This window comes from Folsomia candida, unplaced genomic scaffold (genome assembly GCF_002217175.1).
Source record: "Folsomia candida strain VU population unplaced genomic scaffold, ASM221717v1 Fcan01_Sc009, whole genome shotgun sequence".
NCBI lineage: Eukaryota > Metazoa > Arthropoda > Collembola > Entomobryomorpha > Isotomidae > Folsomia > Folsomia candida.
The window spans coordinates 3,257,178-3,278,719 of NW_019091201.1; the positions used below are offsets into that span (position 1 = coordinate 3,257,178).

General features: G+C 36.9%; 4 protein-coding genes across 4 annotated transcripts; 2 read left to right on the forward strand and 2 right to left on the reverse strand.

Moving 5' to 3' along the window:
* The first annotated feature begins 6,653 nt into the window (after positions 1–6,653).
* On the forward strand, positions 6,654–8,486 carry LOC110854328 (cuticle protein 21). The gene is made up of 7 exons (XM_022102759.2): positions 6,654–6,791; positions 6,909–6,995; positions 7,074–7,314; positions 7,388–7,438; positions 7,500–7,816; positions 7,898–8,011; positions 8,076–8,486. Exons 1-7 carry the CDS (start codon positions 6,783–6,785, stop codon positions 8,142–8,144), a joined length of 888 nt encoding a protein of 295 aa, XP_021958451.1. The 5' UTR covers positions 6,654–6,782; the 3' UTR covers positions 8,145–8,486.
* A 1,346-nt stretch (positions 8,487–9,832) lies between these two features.
* On the forward strand, positions 9,833–10,928 carry LOC110854332 (larval cuticle protein A2B). The gene is made up of 4 exons (XM_022102763.2): positions 9,833–9,930; positions 10,014–10,070; positions 10,141–10,225; positions 10,298–10,928. The coding sequence occupies exons 1-4, from the start codon at positions 9,922–9,924 to the stop codon at positions 10,657–10,659; spliced, it is 513 nt and encodes a 170-aa protein (XP_021958455.1). The 5' UTR covers positions 9,833–9,921; the 3' UTR covers positions 10,660–10,928.
* A 717-nt stretch (positions 10,929–11,645) lies between these two features.
* Positions 11,646–12,487, reverse strand: LOC110854251 (diptericin-D). Its single transcript, XM_022102673.2, has 3 exons — positions 12,148–12,487; positions 11,926–12,084; positions 11,646–11,849 (listed from the first exon to the last, which is right to left on the reverse strand). The coding sequence occupies exons 1-3, from the start codon at positions 12,280–12,282 to the stop codon at positions 11,778–11,780; spliced, it is 366 nt and encodes a 121-aa protein (XP_021958365.1). The 5' UTR covers positions 12,283–12,487; the 3' UTR covers positions 11,646–11,777.
* Positions 12,488–12,931: 444 nt separating this feature from the next.
* LOC110853954 (xanthine dehydrogenase) lies at positions 12,932–20,903 on the reverse strand. Its single transcript, XM_022102332.2, has 31 exons — positions 20,777–20,903; positions 20,402–20,424; positions 20,266–20,321; positions 19,981–20,159; positions 19,775–19,898; positions 19,468–19,504; positions 19,218–19,383; positions 18,941–19,145; positions 18,624–18,850; positions 18,450–18,552; positions 18,235–18,368; positions 17,978–18,097; positions 17,734–17,904; positions 17,258–17,423; positions 17,064–17,179; positions 16,888–16,986; positions 16,181–16,449; positions 16,013–16,097; positions 15,887–15,942; positions 15,566–15,749; positions 15,253–15,474; positions 14,960–15,172; positions 14,822–14,877; positions 14,642–14,750; positions 14,320–14,448; positions 14,115–14,245; positions 13,950–14,040; positions 13,819–13,879; positions 13,519–13,619; positions 13,238–13,442; positions 12,932–13,157 (listed from the first exon to the last, which is right to left on the reverse strand). Exons 2-31 carry the CDS (start codon positions 20,410–20,412, stop codon positions 13,090–13,092), a joined length of 3,894 nt encoding a protein of 1,297 aa, XP_021958024.1. The 5' UTR covers positions 20,413–20,424; positions 20,777–20,903; the 3' UTR covers positions 12,932–13,089.
* Positions 20,904–21,542: the final 639 nt, after the last annotated feature.

Below are 21,542 nucleotides of genomic sequence, written 5' to 3' on the forward strand. Positions count from 1 at the left end.
ACAAACCAACACTCGAAAAGTTGACCCATCACGACCACCCCCACCACCGATTGATGACATCGACGACGACGTACAAACCATAATTTCTGGCGATGATGACGACGACGAAGATAAAGTACTAAATTATGGTCTTATTACCTTAATTACCTTAATTTCTTATTACCTTAATTATGGTCTAAAATTACTGAAAAATTTTTAATTTGCTTACACAATTTCAGAGAAAGCAGAGAATAGTTCGAGATAATTTTATGAAAAAGCAGCGAAAAATACAACGTCGAAGAAGATTAATGTTATCCGCATTCGTTATTGCAACCGTTAGTAGTTACATGATATCAATATTTTGCATATTTAAATAATTATTCTAATTAGCTTTACTAATTAATAGGTATTTAGTATCGCTTGTATTTTGAGATTAGTCATTCTCAACAGCAATTTAGGAGTAGCTCCGTCATACCATGGCGAAGTGGCATTTTACGACGCCTTCACGGCGTTTGTAAGTCTTTCAGCCTTGGCACCGATCGGTTTCATCGTGTCATATTTCAGAATGCATGCCGTCTTTGGATTTTTGGTGATGATTCATTCGAACCCGAATTTATTGACATTTAAGAATGCAATTTGTGCACATTTTGCAGTTTATTCTGGGCTCATTCTACACAATAACGATGTCAGTGAAGGCATTATCACATGCAAGTTTGGGCTCATCGGATGACACACTTTCCGGAAGTATGACTGTATTTCTGACCAAAAGGGTCAACAGGACTAGTGATATTCCCACGTTTTATCAGAAACTGCAAAAATCTTGTGTAATTTCCTGGAAATTGGATTGAACGCTATTTTTTTTTAAATAGAATTCTAATTAATTGCGCAAATAGGAATGCTGTGGATTTAATGAGATCGATCGATTGAAAGACTGGCCATCAAAAACCAAAAGAATTGATTTTCCGTCTAGTTGTTGTCAGGATGGAAGTGAAACTACATGCACCGGATTGGGAAGAATGTTTAATGTGACACGGTAATAATTAATTAATCCTAATTAAGCAATTAAGTTTAATAAGATTATTACCATCAAATATTTGAACTACAGGATTCCAAGTGGATTCGTAATAATTCAGAACGAAAAATTTATGCAAGATTGGACAATAGGAAAAGGACCGCATAAATTGGACGTGAAACCAAACTTTCAGCTTTCTCATCATCAGCCACTCCTTAACCAGGACATTGTACCAGAACTTTTTCAATCATTTGAGAAAGAAATGCATGAAGAACTTAAATTCGTCAACCATTCCAAACTACCTGGAAACGTCATCCCGTCAGAAATTCTGTTAAAATTTGACGCTTTTGTGGAAGAATTGATCTATAGTGGGCAGGTTTTTAGGGGAGAGTGGATCTATTTTAGATTATTTCCAACTAATGTGCACCATGGCGAAGAGACGCCTGCGACCACAAGTCCTGTTTCAGATAAGGAGTCAACAATTCAGCCGACAACGACAAAACTTCCTGAATCAACGACAACAAGACCCAAACTATCGTCCACAACTACTGAACCAAAAAATGTAGATCCAAATTTGTTCTGCAGTGATAAAGAACTGAACCGATCTTACCCACATCCTGAAACATGCAAGCGTTATTTTAAATGCATGAAAAACGGAAATGCGACCCTGGGGGAAATCTTGGATTGTGAAAAATGGCTGCATTTTAGTTCAAGACTTCAAGTACGTCAACATACAAAAATTCTATAATATCGATATAATATTTTCTGATTTAAATACTTTAGAGATGCACAGTACCCGAGTTTGCTAATTGTTGTAAGTTAAATACATATATACATCAACTAACAGAAAATTTAATAATTTTGACATAAAACTGACACATTTCAGCCGAAAGGGTTCAAGAATACAGTGAGAAAGACGATTTCTTTTACATGGCGGATTATCGGTAGATTAATATTTTAACAATGTAGCAAGGAAAAAATTATGTACTAAAAATTACTAAATAACTGGTTTATGCAGAATGCAACAAGACGAACTTTTTACGTACTACGTATCACGAGGAATTTCTGAAAACATTTTATTGGATCAAGTCCTTTGGAAAAATGTGAGACCAAAAAATTATGCTAAACAATCCTAAATTATTACGAAATGACTTCTTAGCTATTTTCAGGGATGTGAACGAGACGTGCAATCTAAAAACAGTGTCGATGGTCTATTAACATGCAGCGATCTTAAAACTGACAATTCACTCTACGATAAATTTCTTCTCCCCGAATCTGGAAAATATTTCAGATGGAAAAGAAATCTACAAAGTTCCGCCGATATTAAATCTTTCTTCCAAAACGGTCACTTCTACATTTTGACTTGGCTATATTCACTCCTACCAATTATTACCGTACTCACCCTAGTTTGCTCCATCTTATTCGTGTAAGCAGTAGTTATTCACTTATCGTTAACATAAGAACAATTCTCTCATTTACATAATTCTCTCAATTTCCAGACATTTCTACACCCGAATGCAATCCGCCGTTATGAAAGAGCTCACTCCACTACAATCCACAGATTATGCCATGCTCAAAATAAATAATGTCGCCGACATTGAAAAAATGGACCCCGTCACACGCCAAGCTCATGAAGCCTTGTTTCGAAAACAATAAAAAAATGCACGTGGAATACAAGAAAAAACGAAAAGAATCAAAATCCAACCAAAATCAATCATAATAAATTAACAATTAATTGTTTAACTGAATTTGTCATCGTTTAATAATTGACCGGACCTTTGTTCCGCAAAAAATCGTACAAACCTTGAATTTGATATGTACCATAATTACGGAACACGCCCTTTTTCATCCATAAATAATTATACGTTGTTATATCTCACATTAGATAATGTAATTATATCATCAAATATCTACTAAGAAAAATGTGCACACATATCAGAAATCCATTCTCTTCACACCTTCATCACGTCCTAAAATACTGAAGCATAATCAGTCAAAAATTTGATCTACAAATCATTCACGATCCAAACTTTTTGCTCTTTTCGCTGCATTTCCTCTCGTCTACCATTAATTTTGCGTTATCATCGAATTGTTGATGCCTACAAAAAATGGTTGGTGGTCAAGCCGCAGAAGAGATCGTGACGCTTCACCTGTTCCTCCTCCTCCTGAATTTTGACGATGCAAGGTCGCAAATAGATACAAACAAGATCGACAAGGTAAATCCCTACTTACACGTTTTAGTTAAGCGGACCATAATTTTAGACTAGTTTATTTAGTAAACACAATAACGCAGTGGCCGCGGAAGCCGTAGGGACATCGGGGGACATTGACATTGTAGGATGAGGAAGGGAGGGGTTTGTATAAGATGCGGACATCGAACAACCGTGGGGACATTGTCCCTCTTTTTTCCCTCAAACTTCCGCGGTCACTGCGACGACTACTGCACTGCAAAAGTATGTAAGATCCATGAGATTTATTATTTATAAGGTGTGGCATTTTAACGATACATAACAATAACATTACAAATTATGCTTGCTCACTCTCTCACGTTCCATTCTTTACGAGGATATTTTACTCTTGAACTTTCAATTTGTACAAAAACCCCTGCAATTATAGAACCATCAACCAATTATGTCGCAATGGGACAACACATTCCAAGGCATTTGAGAAAATAAATCAAATTCACCGAATGAGACTTGTGCCAAATGTTGTGGTCCAATAAAGATTTTATCTACGAGTTATTGCTGCTCACGACATTAAAGTGGATATTTTTATGGACCGTGACTTATTTATTTATATTTTCGTCTTGATCTATTTAAATAAATCGTCAATATTTGGACGTGTTATACTGTTATTTTTATTGTGATATATCATTATTTGGGCGTCATTCACTTTGTCAATCAGTCAATTCATAAGGTGGAATTGGTGTTGACATTTTTAAAGAGCAATAATCTTGTAAAATCCATTTCTGTGTCATACTGACTGATGACTGACAATGTCACGAGACGATCAAATTATATATCGTCCTCTGCAAAATGGCGACACGACTTGATTGACGGAGTCCATTTTAATGTTTTGTGCGATATTATTAACAAGTCTATTAAAAAAAGTCAACTTTTATTCAAAGTTCCAGCAACCAAGTTGGTTTGTAGTGCCGATAATGCGATAAAGTAGATCATTACATCACGAAAAAACTAATTCCGATATAGATTGCATCTCCAACCAATAACAAAGCCTCATCGCATTTCTAAATTACTAAAAAATGTTAATTTTAATCTCGAATCTGTCAATCTTTTCGCATTGAGCAACTTAATTCATTCATCTCGTTGTGAATTGCAACTACATATGGACGTCATTCATACGAGACATTCATACAACTTGCAACTAACAATGAAACTTGTTATTATTTATATTTTTAAAAGACGCATTTCTATTATGCACAAAACATATTAAGACATCGATCAAGAGAAGAAGTGAATTTAAGCCGGTGGAAAAAAATGGCTAGCTACAGCCTTCCGATTCTATTTAGAGACAAGGAATTAACAAAAGTACAGATTTGATTATTGATTTGATTGGTTTTATATTGTTGCTTTATCATTCGCATGCCTGGCCTGGGCATGATGCATGCATGATGGGATATGTATTTATGGTGTAACAATTGACAATTAAGCTGATTTGACAAATTGGACCATCTGCATGTCACATACTTAATCGACCCATGTAATCATTGGCATTGACCATTGACCGACGACGGACCAACCATTAGAACGCTTTGATTTTCATCGCAGAACAGAAACCCTGAATTCCAACCATCATGAAGAGATTTAGATCCTTAATATATTTGCGAAATGATCTTGAATTAAAAAATTGCGAGTCTAGTCACATCTTAAAATTTGCTATATATTTGTCATTACGTTATGCAAAATTAATAGAGTATGTGTGCCAATTATGTAGGTATATACACGCATTCTCAATGCTATGAAAAAATAATATGTATGTATGTGGGTCGTATAAGAAAGAGGGAAGATCCGGAAAACTGCAATAAAAATTTTGGAAGACCTCTAGGATAACAAATAACACGTAATTATTGGGCTATTTAATCCAATTTTCGCAACCTTTGAGTCACTAATTGTTTGTTATGCGGATTGTGCGTAACTGATGCCCAAGTGCGTTTGTACTTACATAAAAGTAAGTGCGTGTCAACGGTGAATGAATTAAACGTGCGTATCACGACAGACTACCAATTTCATCAACAAGAAGCAGTCCAAATTTAATAATAGGCTGTCAATAAGTCAAACTTTTTGCAGAACCAATTCGCCGAATATGGTATCGTTTGAACCATTGCAGATCGTAAATTATACTTGTAATGCCGACACAGATCTGTATTTGTTGTATGCCCACGGATTTGTTTTTTCCTAATTAACTCACCAATTAATTAATTACTTAATCAAAGAAATATTTTTAATCTCGTGAGTTGTAGTGTAAAGTTGTCAAAAAAATTTTGGAGCTTGGTTAGTGCATAATTAAGAAACGATTTATGACGACCGCACCCTAATCAATTACATTACACCATTTACTTATATGTATGAATTGTCTTGATTGCTTAGGCACACAGGTTGAGAATTAGTAAGAATTTACATAATTTTACCCTTCTGCGTCCATCCAGCCTAATTCTCATGAAAAATGATATGACGCAGATTTCAAGAAGTTTAGATCTTATCTTGCCCACTGTCTAAACAATGATGAGATCGTTTGACAGATATTGTTGCTGCGAGTTTTCTGGCACCTTTTGTTATTTCCATGTTTCTACGTCACAGGATTTATTCGAAGTTATCGATCTGACCACGGCCAGATTACATCCAAATCCAATTGTTTGTGTACAAGTATTATGATTACAGAGGCCCCGTTCGTTGTATATGGGCTGCTGCTGTTTTAAACTGAAAATAGGCATCAATAACCATATTTATGCTGACAGATTGACATTCGCATATGGAGCAGTTTAGCAAATTTACATAAGTTGTGTCCTGTGCGTACATATTTAAGAGAATGAATGAGAAAAAAAGGTGCGAGAAGGTCCAACCTATGTATATGTATACTTTCACGTTTACTATGTATTTGGTCAGTCTGTGTCGATGTCATAATAAACGACCTGACGACTAATTTTCCCAAACTGTAACATGTATGGATGAAATGTGGCAACGAACGAGGAGTGTGATCAAAACCATAAAATATTTTGGTGGTGGTGGTAGTTGAAAATGTCAAAATTTTAATAAATGCCGATCAAATATGCCCAGGAACTACCTAGCGTGGATAGAATCCATGTATAATAAACGGTAGCAGCATCAAGCATCACCTCAAACTAGATTATTTAATTTTAACATCATTCTAATAAGTATGACGAGACGCGTCCCTTCTTTTGTCTCTCTGTCATTAAGGGAGCAAACGCCGTCCGCTCTTATAATTCCTTCGCATAATGAGTTATTGTAAGTTCAGGGTGGGATACTTTTTGCAAACTGAATTAAATAACGAGTTTATTGGGTATTGCTGCATGTAAAATGGCTAAATGGCATGCTGCATATTCCGTAAAACAACGCCAACAACAGTTTAAACAAGGCGTTCGAATGAGTCCACTCCACTCACTGTACGCTCAGGGTCCTACCCTTTGCTTTGGTGGGTGAGATGTGAGATGAACTTTACTATAAATACGTAAGTGGAGGGCGCAAATAGTCATCAGTTAGTCAGCAACTTCCTCTGAGACAGTTTACCAGTAAGAAAAAACAAAAAGCGTAAAATGATCAAGGTAAATAAAGTGAAATAATAAATATTTATAAAGGGTGAAATATGTGGTGGAATATATTGTGAATTGGGTGTGCCAGTGATTTTACTCTATAGTTTTTATATTAAATAATTATTGTAGATCGTTTCTCTTCTCGCGGTTGTTGGCTTTGCCAGCGCTGGAGCTCCTCTCGGATTCGGAGGATATGCCGCACCTTACGCAACTGCTGTAAATTAAAATTCAAAAAAAAATTTGGAGAATTATTTCTCGGGAAGATTTGATTGAGAAAAATTATATTGTGATTAGGCCTACGCTGCCCCAGCAGTGAGGTACGCATCTGCCCCAGCGATCGGATATGCCCACGCTGCCCCAGCCCTCGGATACGCCCACGCTGCCCCAGCTCTCGGATACGCCCACGCTGCCCCAGCTCTCGGATATGCCCACGCTGCCCCAGCGCTCGGATATGCCCACGCCGCTCCAGTCGCCACTTACGCCCACGCTGCCCCAGTTGCCCACTACGCCCCAGCCCCAGTGGCCGTCGCCAAGGGTAAGGATTCCATGAAAATTGTCGAGCTTAACTAATTTGAAGGATTTTTACTAATCGGTTATCGATTATGCAGCTGTTGCCGTCCGAGCTGAGCCATACGACCCCCACCCACAATACAACTACGGTAAGAATTAGCCAAAAAATTCGCCTTAATTCCAGTTAAACTAATAATAATTAATCTTTAGGATACTCCGTTTCCGACGCTTTGACCGGAGACCACAAGTCTGCCCAAGAATCCCGAGACGGTGACCTCGTCCGAGGATCCTACTCCCTCGTCGAGCCCGATGGTGCCATCCGAACCGTCACCTACACTGCTGATGGAGTCAACGGATTCAACGCCGTCGTCGACCGATCTGCCCCAACTGTGACCAAGGCCGTCGTTGCTGCTGCCCCAGTCCGAGTTGCCCAACCAGTTTACGCTGCTGCCCCAGCTGTCCGATACGCCCACGCTGCTCCAGCTGTCTACTCTGCTGGATACGCCGCCCCAGCTTATGCTCACGCTGTGAGTGGCACATTTTAAAAATATGGCGCTTTAATTTTCTTTTATAATTCTGGAAATAATATATTTCTGAACTAATTTTAGACCTATGCTCAACCCGCCGTCGCTGTCCGAGCTGCCCCACAAATCTACGCTGCCCACCACGCCGCCCCAGCTGTTTACTCTGCCGGTTATGCCGCTCCAGCCTACGCTACCAATGTAAATTTTGAATTTTTTAAAGAAATCTGGGAACATTTTAAAAAACAATTTTCCAAATTTTTAGGCCTACGCTCAACCAATTGCCCACCACGGAATCGCAGCTGGTTATGCTGGACAAATCTACCACCACTAATTAATTAACTATTAAAGTTAATTAATTTTTTTAGTTGATCTGAAATTTTCATTTCTTTCCATAAATTATTTATTTTTCTTTCCTGTTCTTTCTTCTGATTCCTTCCAATCTTACTGTACTGCTGTCTGTCTCTTGTTTGACCTCTTGACCTTTACGCGTTCTTCTTGTTGGTTGTTGATAACAAAGTATTTAATGATGAGTGTGTTGTATGATGTTGTTTACGTGCCGTTTTTCGAGCTTTACTTGACTGTACAAAAAAATATTTGCAAATCTGTGATCAATCCCTTCCATAAATATGTTTTACTTGATGAAACACTGAAATAAAATATATACAAAAATATATCATTATTAGCTTTTGTCAATTTTATTTTTCGGCATTTACAACGATTAAGTCGATGTTCATATAAAACGATGGCACATATATCACAACCATGAATTTATAACATAATATGATTAATGCTAATATAAATTCATGATCACAACTATATTTTGTGATAATTTTTTCGTCTTTTTCTGTGCATGTCTTCATAATGAATTGCAGATAGCATTCGAAATATTGACAAAAGTAAACTTTTTCCTCATTTTTCCACAAAAACTTCCGTGTAATCCAATTAATTGCAAATATTCCCTGCATGCATGTAACCAGGAAAAAATATTTGGGGAGGAGATTCATGAACTATCAATTAAGTATTTAATACAATGCAATCCCATTCATTGATCCCACAAAATTATTGCGAATAATGGGTTCTAATTTAAATAATGTGTTCCATTTTGATATAGTCCAATCTTACAATTATGTATGTATCTGTGTATATTTAGTTCTGCTTGATATCGATACATCTTATGCTAGGAAATTTCATTTCAGAGAGAAACATTCATTAGAATATGATATGATAAAGATGTTAAATGGCGTTCGCCATCACCGGTTTCAGATTAAAGTATTCTTGCACTTTTTTAGTGGATTTCTGGGAATGTTTTGTTAATTTATAGCTATATTTGCACATTATTATTATTAATACATTTAACCTTAAAACTGTTCACGTATTTAGATCGTCATATTTTTCAATCAAGTTCTATCATTCTAACCATTTCTTGAAGCAATCAATTTAAGCAGTCTCAATTTCCCCGTATAATGTATGTACAATAACTTCATTACATAAATGCGTTCTCTTCTCATCGTAGTAGTAGCTTCGTCCATTCCTTCGGTCTCAATTTCCCCATATGTAACTTTACTGTAAAACACGTTCTCGCTTCTCATAGCTTCGTCTCAATTTCCCCATTTGTAACTTTATTCATAAACACGAGCTTCGTCCATTCCTTCACGTCGCCGTTTACTGAAAAACTTCATTTACCACATATTTTTAAAATGCTTATCACAAAAATTCCGTCATTTGTACGTATGCAATTCTACATAAATATATTTTTTAGCCCTTCTGTCTCCTGAGAAGGGTTCAGGGTTGGATACTTTTTAAACAACTATTTTATTCAATAAAATAAAACAGCATAGTTCTCATTGGACGAAATATGACACGATGGTCCGGTAGGTATCAAAACAAGGCGTTGTGTGTGTATATACATATACATGCATATATATAGAAAAATGACTTATGTATGTATATACATAAATAGGGTCTGCTGACCCTTATCTACATATTTTTATGATCATTCTTGCTATAAATATAAAATATTTGACGAGAATAGACATCATTCAGCCACCAGCGTTTGTATCAACAGTTGTAAAGTAATAATAAGTGTCAAACAAATAAAAAAAGGCATAATGATCAAGGTAAATATCTGTATTTATGATTTCGTAAAAATCAAAGTACAAAATTCTGAGTTATATATTTCAATCGGATTTTAAAATTTCAGATCGTTTCCATTCTCGTTGTTCTCGTCGGCGTCGCCAGAGCAGGAAATGTCGAATACGTAAGAATTTTAACTGGTCAAATTGTAATCATAAATATTTGTTAACTAACAATTTTCAATTATTTCCCAGGGGTACGCAGCGTCCCCACAAATCGTGGCACACGCCCCAGCCATCCGGGCTGAACCTTACGACCCCCACCCACAATACAACTACGGTAATAATTGCCCAAAAAATTCGCCTTAACTCCAGTTAAAATAATGATAATTAACATTCCAATTATATTTAGGCTACTCGGTTTCCGACCCCTTGACCGGTGACCACCACAACGCCCAAGAATCCCGAGACGGCGACCTTGTCCGAGGATCTTACTCGCTCGTCGAGCCGGGCGGTGCTATCCGAACGGTCACCTACACTGCTGACGCCATCAACGGCTTCAACGCCATCGTCAACCGACAAGAACCACAAGTCGCTGTCGCCCAACATGTCGTTGCTGCTCCTCCTGTCCGAGTTGCCCAACCAGTTTACGCTGCTGCTGCGCCCGCTTATCATGCCGCCCCAGCTTATCATGCCACCCCTGCTATTAGTTACGCAGGATCTATTGGAGCTTATGGTGGTGGTTATGGAGCCATCGGGGGTTATCATCATTAAATCTTGTCAATAATTCAGAGTAGTAAATTATGAACATTTTCTAGAATTTTATGACTTTGTAATACGTATAAAATAATTAGCTCTCTGTGATACAAAAGTTTATATAGTTTGAAAATCTGTGATAATTTCCTAAAAATGAAACCGATGGTAAAATTAGCTTGGAAATCTGTGATAATTTTCTATTTTTAAGAATAAAACCGATACTAAAATTAAATTTCAAAATCTGTGATAATTTTCAATCCACTGAAATAAAACCTCTGGTAAAATAATTTTTTATTTCGCCAATGTCCAACTCCACACATAATACGCATATTTAATGACTCTCCATCGCAATTAATATTCACTATGCGCAAGTAGTTAACCGCTGTGATAATTACAGGTTGTTCTACTATAAATATATTAAACAATGTTAACAATTGAATTGATCCCATTTAATCAATCACTACTACCGACCACGTATTGCAGCCTGTTCATTTCATTGCTCAACTTGTTGAGTGGTGCGTAATCATGCAAAGTTGTGAACTTGATTTATCACTTAAATATTATTTTCTGCTCTACTTGACCAAAACTTTTAAGCGTCAATAATACAATAAAATAAAATGTGGTAATAAAATTGCCCTTGGGCTGCACAAAAAGACAACTAATTACTTTATTACTATATCGAGTATATGCACGTGTATTGATATATGTATATTCATGTGCATACATGTGGATAGAATTACAATTAAAGATGATGATGCTACTGCAAAATATGAAATTTTTTCGTCTTTTTTTACGACGTCTGGTCAGGTTGACGTTGACGTTGACACAAATGCACTTGACGACGATGAAGATCAATTTTTTAATATGTTCAGTAAACAGAGAAGGTTGCGTTGAGTGTGGTCAATTATTTTGATGTCGTTTTAATTAAATATTTTGTTTTTGTGATTTTATTGGTCTGGTATCATTGTGACATTTGCAAATATGTGGATGTGGATGTGGACCAGTTTTTTTGTACAATAATTGACATTTTATTTTTATTTTTATTGGTATTCAATCAAATGAGGGTGGCAATGACACAATTATTTGGTAATGATAATTATATGGATGGATGGGTTCTTGGATTGAATATTGATTAGTTACCGTCTACCAAATTTGTAACGATACGCTGCACCGAATCCGACATCAGGTCGACTGTGCCATGATTGACCCTTGAAAATAGTTTGTGAAAATGGATGTAAATCAGATAAATGTACATCTGGGATATTTCAAAACTGGTTAAATTACCTGGCTCCGTCCAAATTGTTGTCCATAATTTGCACCAACACCAACATCATGGCGACCGTTGGGACTTTGCCAAACTTTCGTGCCAACCCCAACGTTTCCACCGGCCCCCCAATTTCGACCGTTGTTTCCACTTCCGCTCCCGTTAATGTTCCAGTTCGGCTATAATTTAAAATACAATGAAATAAAATAAAAATTCAAAATCAAATGAAATTTGAGTCTCACTTTAAATCTGGCCGAATCCAGACTTCTCATTGCGTTCTGCATCGCAAGGTTGTTGGATTGTGGGGCTGCTGTTGTGATCACAATTAATGCGATAATAATACCAAATGTGAAAATGAATTTGTGAAAAGACAACATTTTTCAGTTTCTGAATTCTTTGTACGAATATTTTAGCTTGAACTTGTATTTGCTGCTGGAGTATGAAGTCGGATAAGAAAATTATGCTCTTTATATACACGTGAAGATGCCGCAAATATGTATGGCTCATAATTTTCATGGTAGTTTCGGTTTTCAGTGAACTACTAACCAAACAGAAATCAATAATAATGAAATCAAAACGATTTAATGAATCGAATAATTCCAAGAACGGACGGTTGACGGTATAAATAAAGTTTATTAAAGGAAATGCACATCGTAAATGTGTATGAATTCTGTTTGTGGTTAATTATTAATAAATACTGACTGCATATATATTGCCTTGACCTTTGCCAGCCAGCCAACACAAGCCTCCTGATTCAGTGAATTATGCATTTCACATAATTAGCGTCATTAATTAATTGATTGCTCATTAATTTTGCATTTGCATTTTGCATCTATATGTACATATATGTCCTCTGATAACGATGTAATCGATCAATATATATGTACATATGTATGTATGTATGTATTGTATGGCATCGTGTAATTGCATATTTTATATAGCGATTATTAAATATTTTCCAGTCCACACGTACGTATAACATGCTCCTCTCATTTACCAAATGTCTCAAAATCAACGTTCACAAAATAAACTGGCCACGCAAAATTGTTTATTGTTATTAATTGGCAGTTTTGATTACAGTTTAGCATAAAATAGGTAAACCCCACACCCAAAATATGTACATATCTATGATTCAAATACATTGTTGTACCCCAGTACAAATAATTTCGTGCACAGTAATTTTATTAAAATTTGAAATCCGTGGAAGTAGTCAAACAATGCTGGTAAACATCCTCCGGAGTAATTGGTGAATCTGTAATATTAATTTATCGACATTATTATAGACTTTGAAGAAGTACAGATAAGCAATAAATGTAATATTGCCCCACATACCCAACTTAAACCATTCCGTGTTTCCTTTATCTGCGCGTGCTGCAGTGATTGCATTTCGCAGTGCAAAGTATACAGCCACCGTGGCGCATAGGATCGGCTCTCCGGTCGCTTTTGACCGCAAAATTCCATGAGGATTAGGAGCGTCCTTCAATAGCGATACTCTAAAATCCTCCGGAATATCTTTTGTTTCTGGGGGTTTGTATTCCTGTGAAATGTATGGAACATACGAGCAATTAGTTACAAAACCTCTGTTTATAATCTTTTCATTTTAAAATATGTACCCAAGTTCGGTTCGTCAACAACTCTCCGGTTTCTTTGCAATGTACAATTCGCTCCGTAGTCCACATACCCTGTCCGAAAATGTAGCCACCTTCAATTTGACCTGTATTTAAAATATGAGTAAAATTAATTTAAATCATACATTTGTACATATACATTGGTCGCGGAAGATGGGGGACATCCGGGACATTAAAACTGGAGGGAGGGGTTTATACAACATGGGCAGATGATGGGGACATTTAATAACCGTGGGGACATTGTCCATCCATCCCCACGTATGTATATCATCAATGTTGACCTACCTAAATCCACGCCGGGGCTCAAACTCTTCCCACAATCTTCGATCAAATCGGTTCGAGCAACCTAAAGGATTTACAATGTTTTCGAGTAAAAACCCGAACAACGATTTCGTATCTTTAATACAAGTGAGAACCTTATATTCTCCGGTGAGGACGTCAATTTCAACTTCCGCGAGTGCCAAGGCCCAAACTTCGTACTCCTTAAGATCATCCTTCGGTCCAGGTCTGAATTATGGTATGCAATTTATTCATACATCAGTTGTACTATATTTCTATTTGATCATTTATATTTTCCATACGTGTAAGAAGCCGTCAAGTCGATTTTGGCTTGATGAGCTGCAGCAATTAATTGTTCCCAGGTTGGATTTTCAAGCTTTTCCAAAATTGGTTTCAATCTTTCCTTAATGGTTTCACAGGCTCGTAGTGCAGCCTAAAAATAAATGTCACACTATATTCGGTAACGGTCGACGTATAACGATAATAAATGGTCGAATTAATACTTACAAAACAACAAACTTCAGAGGCTATAGAACCCCCGCTAGAAAAAGCATTGGCCCCAACGAAATTGTTTGTGGGCTTCAGCTTGATTTTATCCATTGGGATTTGGAAGCTTTGTGCGATGGTTTGTAGAACCTGAGAATGTAACATTTGAGAGTTATTTTTTTTACTAGTAGGCCATCAATAAATTGGTCCATGGTCCACTATTACATGGTCTGTGGTCCATCGATGGACCAATTTTTTGTGGTCCATGGTCCATGAATCATGGACTATGATCCATTGCGAGCTATGCCGAGTGTATACCACTGATTGTAGAATTTATTCTCACCTTAGTTTGAAGACCTTGTCCCATCTCTACTCCTCCATGAGTACAAGACACTGTTCCATCAAAATGATAAATGGCTATCATGGCAGGAAAATTGCACCCAAACTCGTACCTTGTTACACAAGTTAACCTTGTCATTTGAATCGTTTTGATAAAACAATATCAAAATTATAGGGAATTTACCCCACATGAAACTTCACAGGAATCAAAGAGAGGCCTCGCTTTTTCCATCGATTCTCCTACAATAGATGGATGAAAATACGATTTGGATATGCTTGCGCACATGCAATGCCAGCATATCTAATTAGCATATTTCTTTACCTTGTTAAAAGTTTCCACAAACTTTTTTCGGTTTTCATAATCTCCGGATTTCTTCATCTCTTCAACTAGTCGAGGTATCTGGTTTTCTTCTTCGAAATTACCTCCTCCGAAAAATGTTGGAAGAAACGGGTCTCCTTTTTCAATAAAGTTCACTTGACGAACGAGCAGAGATTCTTTCTTCAAGTAAAATGCGATATGTTCCATGATATTCTCCTATTTAAAAAAAAATTAGTCCCAAAGTGTTTAAAATATGTCAACTAGATGAATAAAATTAGAATTTCTTATAAACTCACAATCAAAGCGACCCCTTTCACAGATCCTGGCGCACGAACGCTCGTATTTGTTGCTGTATTTGTCGTAACAAAACCTGGCTTAACTTCCCAGCCCAATGCCTTATAAACGTTTTGCATATGCATGGCTGCAATAATTGAGTCTGCTTCATTTGGTGTAAAGCCAGCATCGCAAAAAATTTCGGTCTTTAAGTTGCCAATTTTTCCAACATCGTTAAACCCAACCTATAAATAAAACATAATTTTAGAACCAAACTAATTAGGGAATTTGATGGAACCAAAGTTCCCCAAGTAATTTATATGTTTTTGCGTGTACTTCGTATTTCATATAAAATGGGAGTCGTCGTCCCAACATCTTCATATTGGTTTCGATATCCAACACAATTCGAACTGGTTGACGAACTGTGGTGGCAGCAACGGCGGCAGCAGCAGCGATGTGGGCAGGCTGGGTTATCTTCCCCCCAAAACCACCCCCTATCCTTTTAACTTGGATGTTTATGCTAAGAACCAAGAATTATGCATGCAATTAAATGTAATTTCATTGTTACATATGATAAAGAATAATTACGGAATTGCAATTATTGATCAGCACAGATTTTTTTAAATGAATACGTAAAATATCTCTGTACGTGCGTACCTGCTGCAAGGAATTCCAAGTACCAAAGCAAGGTTATTTTGAGTATGATCCATCCACTAGCAAAATAAATGTCTCATTTTAGTACATCAAATTGGAAATATGTACCTAAATGACATATGTTCATACTTGTGTAGGAATGTGCATGTCGATTCCATCCTCACGTGGTATGCAAAGACAATTTAAGGTTTCCATAAAGTAATGGTATTGCGATCTATGTATGCATTCGTAATTAAGTACTTAAAAAATAAATTCAAGGTGGGTAACGCTTAATTAATTAAAATTTCATATAATTACCCGATTTTCATATCTCCACTGATGGTGTGGTTCACACTGACGCTGGGGTCACCCTCACTGGTAAATGTACCAATAAAATGCTTTGGCAGAAGACCAGCAGCCTCCACATTTTTTATGGCGTCCATTATATCCACGATAGGTTTGGTTACCCCTTCGTATGCAACTTTCACCTTTCTACTTGCCTCCACGGCTATTTGTCGGTTTTCTGCTAAAAGGAGTCCAATTGATTGACCGTGGTAGGAAACTTTGTCACCCACGTTCACAAACACCTGTAACAGTGTAAATATTTCCATATAATTACATATTTTTAACACTTACAATGGAGGTATCCCAGCGGATGCTCTCCGATTTTGAGAAAACTAGTGTCAACCGATAACGAATTTGATTAGTATGAAATTGGCAAAAGATCCGATCTCCCAATGAGCACGTTTGGCAGAGATATTTGCATCGGAAGAGGAGAAAACGCGCAGTAAATTTTTAAAATAATAATAATAAGCATTTATTTATATATGAAAATGTAAAATTTGTCAACTTTAGGGCACGTTTTCTCCTCTATCTCTGCCTAACTTGCGTGGCTTTTGCAAATTTCATATTAATTAAATTCGTGATCGATTGACACTAATTTTGCTCAAAATCTGAGAGCATACGCTGGGAGACCGCCATTGTTAGTGATGAAAACTATTAATTAATTAAAATATACTTCATACCGGTTGGGGTGCGGCCGTGGGAAAAAAGAAAAATTCCATGAAATTGTTCTTCCCTTTGATATCTTTTGCCGTGATAAGCTGAACAACTCCTGGCATGGCCTAGTAAATCAGAATATTATTGTTTAAATGCGATTTTCTGTAGTACCGAATTTATTATCTATCTTCTAGATATTTACCAGTGCTTCAGTGGCGTCGATACTCTTGAGGGTGCCCGAACCAATGGTACTGAGGATGAAAACGCCAAATAACTCATCCGGCCGTTTGGGTATGTCGGTCGTGTATTCTGCTTCTCCTGTAATTTTTGGTGATAATGTATAACAAGAACTGCAGGTAATTTTGGTTGACAAGCTTAAAAATTCTTACGACATACCGGACGCTTGCCAAGCTCCTTCATATTTTGGCATAGCTTTATAAAGTCTGGAGTCCGACTTATCGGACTCGAAGACTTGAGTGCCTTTACTGATTGACCTTGGAATATCCGGTCCTCCACTTTTTATGTGCTGACTCGCTTTCCCAGGCAGGATTCCCAAAATCGTCTTTAAAGAGTGCGTATTATAATTAGGACATAAATGTGCATATCGTCGCTGTTCGTGCAAAAGTTGCCGGGTGAGAAATCAGTCGGAAACAGAAGTTATCGCTTTCAAAACCAGGGGTAACTTGGAAATATACGGATTTGGGAAATATGAGACTCCATAACTATAACAGGGTGTCACGTTTTTCTCGCATTTTCATCTGACAACTTGTGTTTCCGATTGGTTACTCAGCGGACAACTTTTGCACGAACAGCGACGATTTGTACGTATGTATAGTTGCATTATACTAATTATCATCGCTTTAGCTTAATACCTTATACAACAGGGATTGAGTTAAAAACTTTCTATACTCTGGAATTGCTTCAGGAGGGTGGAAATCGGGTTTAATCTCTTTATCCAGGATTTGGAAAGCGTTTTGCAAAACTTGATCGTTTCCAATGTCTGGGTTTTTTGCTAAAAATTCTTCCGTAGCAGTTGCATGCACCTAATAAATATTTATAGATATTAACATCCAGTCCCGTTATGGAAGATGATTTTTCGTAATATAATAGCTTTACGAATTGTGGATTTATTCCGCCGTAACAAATTCGAGGTTGTTCTGCAATCTTTCCATCCACAACTTTCAGGAGAAATCCTGCGTTTACGTAAGCATGCGCGTTTTGGAATCGCCTCGTTATCTGTGCGAAAAACCATATGCAAAACAATTTATATACGTATTTGTGTGTAGTATGAATGTAAATAAGTATGCTCACAACAATTGGGAACATAAAACATAAAACAAAAAAGATAAACCAATACAAAAAGTATATCGTACTTTAAACGATCTGAAATGGTAGTCGGTACTGCGTTTTGGAAAATGTACGGACAAAATGAGTTTGCCGTTCATGTCCGTCTTTAAGAAATCCATCATTGTGACTAATTTCATTCCGATAGTACAATCACTAGATGCTAAAATGTATTAAATAAGTATATCCATTAGGAATTCATACTTCTTAATTGGTCATTCATAACGCACTGATTTTACTTTACCGATGGTTAGTTTTGCTCCAGCTGTCTCCAGCAGCACAAAGACGTCAGATGGAAAGTCATGATGGGCGTGTTTGATCATCAAATTCCCAGCAATTGTTGCATTCTGAGAGATAACAGAGAATTGACAGAGAATCGATTGGAAGCGTAAAATATCGTAAAGCGTTTATGATTTACATTTCGAACAGGAACATTAGCAATTCTTTCCATGTGTTTGCTGATTTGTGCCACATATTCAAATCCAGCTTTAGTTTTAGCAACGTCGGCAAAAAATGCAATCGCAGCCGTTAAAGTTACCCCTCCCCCTAAAAGAACTTCGCACGAGTCGACTTTTTTCTGTTTCAACTCCGGGATTCCATTTATTTCGATGTAAGACGAGTATGGACCTTCGTGTTTGTAAACACCTACAAAAAATCAGTTAGTTTTAGTCATATTTTGAGTAATTTACTTCCAATGGACGAAACATTTATGCAAATATGTATGAAGCTATGTACCAGTTGAAGTATTCCCAGCGACAAATCTCATTCTTTTACCATCAGAGTTCGATTGTTTGATTGCTTGAAACACGACTTTTAAATCAACGGCTGTGGTCCACACGGATCCATTTGCTAACACGATTGTGGAGTTTTCTTTGGGTTTGGCTTTGTCACACTTGCGTCCTTGACCTTGTCTCATGGGGCATGGACATGAAGCACAATCCTGCAAAAAATATCGGAAAAATTAAACACAGTTTAAAGCTTATTTTGTTTAATTATTTAGTTAATTACATACTTCAATGTCATCACATTTCCGCTTCAAGTCTTCCAGCGCATCGACGGCGAGAGACTTGAAAGCGTCAAGAATAGGACGATAGCCGGTACACCGACAGATATTTCCGTCAAAATTATCTTCAACTTCTTTAACTGTTACTAAACCGTCTTTCTTTGATTCTCGCAGGCTGTGAATCAAAATTATGTACAATGACGTATGGAAATTAGTTATTAAGCATGTAATGTATGCAACTATTTATGGATGTATGTACCTGTTCATGCTCATAATCATCCCAGGAGTACAGTAACCTGCATAATATGAGACCGATTTTAGTAGATGAAAAAACAAATAAGAAGTAGTCATTCGCCGTAAATATTTACTATGAAGTATCATCTCTTTTCGTGCAAAAGTTGTCAGTTTTGAGAAAATAAATCAGTCGGAAATAGAAGTTCTCGGCTCATTTTTGGGAAATATGAGACTCCATAAGTATAACATTGTGTCACATTTTTCCCGAATCTTCATCTAACAACTTATGCTTCTAACTGAATCATAATGCTAATTTTTAACGCTTCCATTACCGCATTGTGTTCCATGAAAGTTAACCAAGCGATTTTGAATGACATCGTATCCAACGTCTTTGTTCCCAAGATCTTCCACCGTCGATATATCCCAACCTTGACAGCTGTACACTGGAGTCATGCACTGTGTAAAATGTGTCAAGTATTAATTCATTTAAACTCGTTTTAATCCAGTCAATTGCTAATTTAATATAAAAAATGCATACAGAATTTATCCCCTTTGTGACATCAGCGCCAATTGCGGCGTCCTTTGTGCGGACGGTAACAACGCATGCGCCGCACCCCCCTTCCCGACACATTACTTTTGTCCCCTTTAAACTTGCATGGTCTCGGATAAAGTCCACCAACATGGTTTCCGAGTTGACGTTTGACGTGTTGGCGTCAACTGCGATCGATAGTTATCAGTTCATCATGAATCATTCATCAATTTTCAGATTTATTTGCGTATATAAAAAATGTAAAATTTTTAACCAAAATATTTATGTACTTACCATGATATTCTTTTCCATTTATGGTGAAACTGATGGTACTCGCATTTGATCCAGATCTACGTACATAAACAAATTGGGTAGAGGATACACTTGTTTGAATTCTTATTTTGTATGTTTAAGGTATTAATTTTCGTACCCCTTCCCCATGGTTGAAAGATCCTGAAATTCAAAGAACTAGGTCAGAAATGCAGATGAGAAACCTAAAATTAACAATGTTTAGCTATGTCGAGTTAAACAATCAGCGCACTATAAAACACGAACATATATTCTGCAAAGACAAGTTGAGTTAGAAGTTGGGGTAGATATGCATTAATCGGAGACCTTGAATCTATATTCCTATACATCCATGCCTTGGATGAAAAATGATGAGTATGGAATCTGAAAACAGTTCTATGTATCTGTCTGTAGTGCAAATTACAGCTAGACATGCAAACAATTTTGTACCAAAAACAGCAAATTGTTTAGGAAATTAGTACGAAATTGGGTTATTTTGAAACGATGTATCATTTACCTGTGTTACTTAGGATTAGATTAGTAAATCCAGTAATGCTGACCTTTCAAGACCGGTCTGCAAAATAGGTGATGCTCACAACAAAGCTTGAGTAACACTGGAGGTGTATGTACACACTGGAAATATAAAATCTAGCCAGTCACTAGTGACTCACTACCACGGGTAAGTGGCAATTCATGCTGTGTACATATTTTATATAATTCCCACTTGATTCATGGTCATCATGATGAAATTGTCAAGCTATATAGTTGTATTACAAGTATTTTTTTACTCCATTTGTTGCACTTCACACTATTGGGTGATTTTTTTTTCTATCCGAAAAAGGTCTACATATGTACATATTCCTGTATGATCATAAACATCACGGGATCCACGGGTTGGCGTCATCACTGGAAGTGGAACTGGAAAGTGCACCTAGTGACTGGTAATTTGGGTACATGTTTGTAGCGTTCTGAATAAACCCTGGCAAACGAATGTAAAGAAGTAGCATCAAAGCGATTGAAATTCTCTTTAAAATGACTGACTATGAAAGTTATGGTCCAATTTGGCGTTTGACCTTACGCCAGGGTCACCTTGACCTTGACGGGAGGGACCCAATTTTCTAAATCCACTGAGGGGTCAAAAATTAGAAGCACAATGGCGAAAACGGTGTTGGCTTATGTTGAGGCATTCTGTTTACAAACGGACAGACAAACGATCACAACATGCAGATGCTATTATGCAATTTAAAATATACATGTGGGTTTTATTAGCAGAAAAAACAGTA

What these genes read in the sequence shown, in the direction of transcription:
- LOC110853954 (XM_022102332.2), bottom strand. An exon ending in CTTGGAATTCCTTGCAGCAG is followed by an intron (nt 15,750 to 15,886) that starts GTACGCACGTAC and finishes CTTGGTTCTTAG; the next exon opens with CATAAACATCCAAGTTAAAA. An exon ending in TCCTCACCGGAGAATATAAG is followed by an intron (nt 13,880 to 13,949) that starts GTTCTCACTTGT and finishes TAAATCCTTTAG; the next exon opens with GTTGCTCGAACCGATTTGAT.
- LOC110854251 (XM_022102673.2), bottom strand. Translation starts at nt 12,282, where the DNA reads ATGTTGTCTTTTCACAAATTCATTTTCACATTTGGTATTATTATCGCA. An exon ending in TGGATTCGGCCAGATTTAAA is followed by an intron (nt 12,085 to 12,147) that starts GTGAGACTCAAA and finishes TTTAAATTATAG; the next exon opens with CCGAACTGGAACATTAACGG. An exon ending in AACAATTTGGACGGAGCCAG is followed by an intron (nt 11,850 to 11,925) that starts GTAATTTAACCA and finishes ACTATTTTCAAG; the next exon opens with GGTCAATCATGGCACAGTCG.
- LOC110854332 (XM_022102763.2), top strand. An exon ending in GAGCAGGAAATGTCGAATAC is followed by an intron (nt 10,071 to 10,140) that starts GTAAGAATTTTA and finishes ATTATTTCCCAG; the next exon opens with GGGTACGCAGCGTCCCCACA. An exon ending in CCACCCACAATACAACTACG is followed by an intron (nt 10,226 to 10,297) that starts GTAATAATTGCC and finishes AATTATATTTAG; the next exon opens with GCTACTCGGTTTCCGACCCC.
- LOC110854328 (XM_022102759.2), top strand. An exon ending in CCCAGTGGCCGTCGCCAAGG is followed by an intron (nt 7,315 to 7,387) that starts GTAAGGATTCCA and finishes TCGATTATGCAG; the next exon opens with CTGTTGCCGTCCGAGCTGAG. An exon ending in CCACCCACAATACAACTACG is followed by an intron (nt 7,439 to 7,499) that starts GTAAGAATTAGC and finishes ATTAATCTTTAG; the next exon opens with GATACTCCGTTTCCGACGCT.